Raw genomic sequence first — 6565 nt, 5'->3', positions numbered from 1 at the left:
CTGCTTTATTTCCCATTCTTTCATAGGCTGGGTTTTTCAATAGGACATTTCTGCTTCTCTTCTAAACACTCAGCCCGTTTGCTGCTATTATAACATTTCTATCTCCAGTTATATTGTCTTATTTTTAAAAAAATAGTCTTTTCCAACATCAGAATTAAAGTCGAAAAGAAAAATAAGAACCCACTTTAAAAGCAGATTAAAATCAATTACTCCACGGTTTATAACTCAAGTCAATACTAGGTTTCTCCTGCCCTTGGTTAATGCGTGTCACCCTTTGGGGGACCATGGGTTTCTCCAGAGCCGGGGTGAAACCCCTTCTTCCCATGTCTGTTCATCGCACAGTCCTCTCTCCTGAGTTTTCGGGATCTGGCTAGTTTTAAGGATTAATGCCAACTGTGGGGGGGGGGGGAAGTTGCCTACCTGGAAACAAAGCATTAGCATTCGTGCAAAGCCCGGGGCATAACAGAGTCGCCTTATTTCCGACGGATTCCAAAGGAAAAGGGGGGGGGGGAAGGGGAGGAATTTTAAAAGAAAAATAAATGATTCAGTGTTTGGGTCTCCCTTTTGGCGTTTGCCAATATACTGTGGAGCAGCAGGGTGGGCGGTAGGAGAGCTGGAAGGTGCGTGTGTGTGTTGGGGGGAGGGGAGGGGGGTGCGCTAACCCCCGAGAGCTCGGCAGGGGGCGCTGTGCAGGGGCTGCGGATCTCACTCGCTGATTAACACAATGTTAAAAAGCAACCGGGGAGTTTCCAAAGCCATCAAAGCCCCTGCACAACGCTCTCCTCGCCGAGCGGAGCCCACTGACAGCATGGATCTGAGGGCGGCCGCGGCCCTTTGCCTGTGGGTGCTGAGCGCCTGCCGCCCCCGGGACGGGCTAGAGGCGGCTGCGGTGAGGGGCTCGCCGGGAGCCGGCAGCCCAGCGCCACTTGCCGCCGCCTCTGCCTCCTCCTCGCAGGGGAGGCTCCCGAGGCAGAGGGAGGCTGGACGCCGCGGCGGAGGGGCTCTGCGGAACGGCACGGTGGTGCCCCACCAGTACATGGTGTCCCTCTACCGGAGCCTGTCCGCCCCCGAGCCGCCGGGGGCAGCCGCCAGCAGCGGCGGGGGCCGGGCCGATACGGTCACGGGCTTCGCGGACCTGGCGGCCGGAGGTGAGTAGCGGAGGAACAGCTGGAGCAGCGGCGCAGGCACCTGTGCGCTTGGCCCGGGCAGAGGCAGGGTCCCTGGGGGAGCGGGGGGAGCAGGGCGGGCTCCCCTAGCCCGGGGCAGCTCCTCTGCTCACCAAGCAAGCGAATGAAACTCCGGGTGTGCGCAGTGGGACGTCTGAGGTCTCACAGAAGAGGGGAGGGCAAGGGACGTGGCTGTGTCAGGCCATGGAACGGGTTCATCCACATATTTAATCCGGAGCCTTGTAATCCTAATCTAACAGCTCGAACTACTGCTGAGCTCTCTGCTCCGAATCTAATAGATCAGCTACTTCCGAGCTCTCTGCTCCTAATCTAATATATCCAGCTAATCCCGAGCTCTCTGCTCTCAATCTAATAGACCCAGCTAACCCCGAGTTCTCTGCTCTCAATCTAATAGACCCAGCTAACCCCGAGCTCTCTGCTCCAATCTAATAGATCCAGCTACTCCCGAGCTCTCTGCTCCTAATCTAATAGATCCAGCTAATCCCGAGCTCTCTGCTCCGAATCTAATAGATCAGATAATCCCGAGCTCTCTGCTCTCAATCTAACAGATCGAGACAATCCTGGGATCGCTCACCCTAGTCTAATAGCGCGCGCTAATCCCGAGCTCTCTGATCCTAATCTGAGCGATCTAATGGCATCCTGATCTAACCAACCCTAATCTAATACATTTATGTAACCCTAATCTTAAACCAATCTATCTCATCCTAGTGAGTCTAACAGATGTATCTGCCTGCCTAGATCTGTTTCCTTTCATGCTTTATTTCCAGGGCAAGGTGTTTCAAACACAACCTCCAGAATAACCAGCAGGGCTCTTTAAGCAGCTATTGAAATGAAAAGATTTCAGGGTTTCCTATGTCCCACCGATTGCCCCCCACCCCCACTGTCCACACTCTGGATCGGTTCGGGGGGGGGGGAGTGAAGAGAAACTCAATCCTCCGCCCTCTCCCTCATCCACCCACTGCCTCATTTTCCCAGAGCATCCGTGTAAACCGGTGAGTGGACACGGCTATTAGAGGGAAGGGACCGTGCAGTGTCGCGGGGTGGGCACACTGGAGGGCCGCTGACGTGCTGCCAGCCGGGAAGGGGAGTGGGAAAACTGCAGGGTGGCCGGCTCCTGGGCTGGAGGAGGCAGGTGTGCCGGAGAAAGAGGCGGAGGCAGAAAGGAGAGGCGTCAAAGATCCCGGGGGGCCCTGTCTGGCTGCTCTCCTTCTGGGAGGAAGGCGGGGGGCCGCGGGAGGAGGGGAGTAAAAGGGGGCACAGCCTCCTCCCCTCCGGACTGTGCGGGGAAAGGGCCAGGGTCTCCCAGACTCCCCCGTGGCTAGCCAAGGAGGAAACTAGGGAGGCGCAAACTGCCCCCCCACCCCACCCCGAGACTGACCTGCTACCCAGCTCCAGGCACGGCCTTCCCGGGTGGGACACCTCCTCCAGCACCACGCACAGCCACAGACCGCTCAGCGCCTTCCGCAGCGACTCGCCCCGCTTTGCCATGCACCCCTCGCTTGGGGCTGGCGCTCAGGCAGCCCCGGTGTGTGGATGTCTGGCCCCCGGTCTCTCCAGCGGGCGGCCAGTTGGCCCGTGGGTGAGTATCTGGCCGATTGTTGCTCTTTCCCCTTGATTATTAATTATTCTTATTCTTATTGGCATCTCTGATTCCAGGGGCGAGCTCGGAAAGGCAGGGACCTCTGCAGACCTTTGGGTTGCTGGGTTTGGTGCATTTGTCATCTGGTTTGTGTTAATCTCCGCTGCCGTCATCGCAGCGGAGATGGAGACAAATGTAACACACTGAAGCTGGAAAGGCAAGCCGTTTGAATCGTCATGCCCTGGGCAGGGGCATGGGGGTGGTGCCGGCGCAGAGCCGGGGTGCTCTTTAACAAAGCACCCACGTGGTTGGGACTGAAATCGACAAGTCACAACCGATTGCAATCGGTGATGCTTCGGGCTCGAATGAGCAGCTCCCCAGGAAACAAAAGTTGGCCGCTAAATGCCGCAGAAAGCGTTGTCAAATGATCGATGTTCGCCCAAAACGGCAGTACAGTTTTTGCCCAGGTGTATCGCACGCGAATTTATTGCCTTGGCGTGGGCTCAGTAAACACCGAGTAGGGCAGCTAAACGCCTTCCACTTGGAATAAAAAAGAGAGCGCTTTAATTTTTATTTATGATGTAACGAAATTACAGTTTTGACTGGTCTGGGAAGTTTGAAACGGACAATCTGGGCTGTAAAAAGATATTTAGATCAGGATGAAAGCTTTTATATATATATTAAATATATTTAATTATATATTAAAAATCGTGGCAAGTTAAAGCGCTCCACACAGCAAATCTCTAAAGATAGCTCAGGAATCGCTGCCTGGACTTAGCTGGTACCTAGCAAATGCAATTTTCCCTAACGAAGACAGATCTGCGGGAGGGTGACTGTCAAATGAAAACTGTCAAATGAAAGAAGCTTAATCGCCTGGTTTTATTCTGACATACAGATACAAAACTGTACAACTCTTGTATTCTGAGGGGGCCAAGTCTCCTTAGGGAAGCCTCAGATGTACACATTAGCTCCTGTTAAATAGTAATCAGGATGTGTATCTATTATTACTTATTACTGGACAAGATAGTGCCATTGATTTCCCATTTATATTGTCGTGAGTTCTGCTTGGGAAAAAAGACACAATCTGGTATATTTATATGTATAAAATATAACAATATTAATATAATATTGAATATTATTTAACATGAACTAAAATACGCATTTTAGGCTTCCGTAGATATAGGACCAGAAGGCACTTGAATACGCATAAATAGACATCCCTGGTTTTGGGTCTGTTTCGGTAAAATCATTGGGAGTTTGGCTTAAAAATAAATGTCACCGTTCTGTTCTTAATTATTAATTATTATTATTATTATTGAAATACGTATGTCAATAGGCCATGCCGCGCAATCAGCTTTTAAACGGAAATCAGGATTTTCTACTTAAAACCCGATGGCTCAACCTTTAGAAGCGCTCAGCGAGCGGGCTTAAATGGACGAGCAGTCCCCGTATCACGCGCAACAAAGACCCCTTAAGCCTCCGATCGGATATTTATCGAGGAAACTTTTCTGCGGCTCAGCCGCTGGGTCCCGGGCTGTGAGCGCAAACCGCTTAATGCTGAGAAAAGTCTGCACAGTATCTGGGAGTTTCAGAGCAAAACGAAACCAGATGAGCGCTTCAAAGGGCTCTCCTTATCTGCCTCTCGCAGGAATTTTAAATCTGTTTTTAAAATGACGATAAGAAAAAAAAATACGGTATCAGAGAACGCACCAAAATGGGTTGGTTTCCCTCTTTGGAGAAAAGATCCAGGGGTTCTCCTCCTCTCCAATGGTGAATCAAAGCAATACTCAGCTTTTCTGTCCGCTACCAGGGGCACTGGTTTCGAAATCAGTCGTCCTCAGTTTAAGAGAAGATATAAAAGTGCAAATACTTTACACAATTAACCTCGTTGCTAGGACCATATTCACTACCCCAGCAAGTGGCTGCTGCGTGGGGCGAGGTTCAGAACTTGCAACATTTGAGGATCAGATTTCGGGGGGGGGGGAGCTCTTAGGGGTTCACAGCCATCTCCTTCTTTTTCTCCCCCTTCCTTTTAATTTTGTTTTCTTCACATCTAGGTCCTTTAATTACTCCCAGTAAATGTTCAAGTGTGGCTTGGAACAGGAGTTTGGGTTTCAATCTGATTTACAAGGGATACACACACACACAATTCAAGGTTTCAGAGTAACAGCCGTGTTAGTCTGTATTCGCCAAAAGAACAGGAGGACTTGTGGCACCTTAGAGACTAACCAATTTATTTGCGCATAAGCTTTCCTGAGCTACAGCTCACCTCATCGGATGCATTCAGTGGAAAATACACCATTCAAGTTATCGCCTTTTTTCTAGCTAGTAGATATGAGTTAAATTGCCCTGACAGATTTCAAAATGTTTAACTTGGGGGGGGGGCGGGGGGAGACACACACACTAAATCCTTGAGAACCTGCTAAATGGGCATCGAATTACAGATTGTGGCTTTCGCTCCAGGCTTTTTATGGGGATTGCAGAGCCTGCTGGTTTCACAGCCAGTGTCCCACCCTCGGGAGGCGAGGCTGCCGGGGGCTCCTCCGGGGCTCTGCAGCACCCGGGAAGCCCGGTAGATTGCTAAACGCGTTCTCAAAAAACCCACCCTCGCGCAAGGACGCCGCGGGCGCGGAAGGGCCCTTCGCGGGCGCGGGAAAGGAGCCGCGTGGAAGGACGGTGCAAACCCTCCTTTGAAAGCAGGCGGCCCCATCCACCCCGTGCCCAGCCGGGGTGGCCATTGCGGCAGCGAGGGGTCGTTTGCCTGCCCCATTTCCCTGGCAGGCCCTTGCTGGAGCTAACTCCCGCTGCCTCTGTCATCCAGGCTCTCCCTCCCGCCCTAGCCCTGCCTCAGTTTGCCTTTGCTTTCTCTCTTCCAGATGACTCCCCGGCAGAGGCCGGCCAGACGTTCCTCTTCGATGTCTCCAGCCTGCCGGAGACGGACGAGGTGGTGGGCGCTGAGCTCCGGATCCTCCGGAAGCCCCCCGCGAACCGGAGTTTAGCCCTGTCCCGACAGGGAGCCCTTCACCACCTGCTGCTCTCCGCCTGCCCCAGCGCAGACCGGCCGCCCCGGCTGTGGGACTCCCGGGCTGCGGACATTCTGGACTCAGGCTCGCCCCGCTGGGAGGTGTTTGACGTGTGGGAAGCCATGAGGGACGGGAGAGAGAAACCCGGCTCGGGCCAGCGGCTCTGCTTCATGCTGAGGATCGTGTCGGATCAGTCCGGGAGGCCTCTGCCCCCGGGGCAGCTGGGCTTCGGCAAGCCCCAGCCCCAGCCCCACGAGAGAGCCCTCCTGGTGGCGTTTTCGCACAGCAAGAGGAAGGAGAATCTCTTCAAGGAGATCAGGGATCAGGTGAAAGCCCTGGGCAGCCCCCCGTTCTTGGAGCCCCCAGATCCTGGCCAGGAAACGCCCACTAAACCCAGGAGGAGGCGCAGGACCACAATCGCCGCCCGGGCTGGGGGAAAAGGGCAGGGCAAGAAGGCAAAGACACGGTGCAGCAGGAAGGCCTTGCATGTTAATTTCAAGGAGCTGGGCTGGGATGACTGGATAATCGCCCCTCTGGATTATGAGGCGTACCACTGCGAGGGGATCTGCGATTTCCCCTTGAGGTCCCACCTGGAGCCTACCAACCACGCCATCATCCAGACGCTGATGAACTCCATGGACCCCGAGTCCACTCCTCCCAGCTGCTGCGTGCCTTCCAAACTCAGCCCCATCAGCATCCTCTACATAGACTCCGGAAACAACGTGGTTTACAAACAATACGAGGACATGGTGGTCGAAACGTGTGGCTGCAGGTAG

The 6565-nt window shown here is 53.5% G+C and overlaps 1 protein-coding gene across 1 annotated transcript; it reads left to right on the top strand.

The window, feature by feature from the left end:
• Positions 1-724: 724 nt before the first annotated feature.
• On the top strand, positions 725-6565 carry GDF7 (growth differentiation factor 7). The gene is made up of 2 exons (XM_074946794.1): positions 725-1148; positions 5643-6565. Exons 1-2 carry the CDS (start codon positions 725-727, stop codon positions 6563-6565), a joined length of 1347 nt encoding a protein of 448 aa, XP_074802895.1.

The sequence above is a fragment of the Natator depressus genome, chromosome 3 (genome assembly GCF_965152275.1).
Source record: "Natator depressus isolate rNatDep1 chromosome 3, rNatDep2.hap1, whole genome shotgun sequence".
Taxonomy (NCBI): Eukaryota; Metazoa; Chordata; order Testudines; family Cheloniidae; genus Natator; species Natator depressus.
The sequence above is the reverse complement of the archived record's forward strand: the minus strand, read 5'-3'. Positions and strand labels throughout refer to the sequence as shown.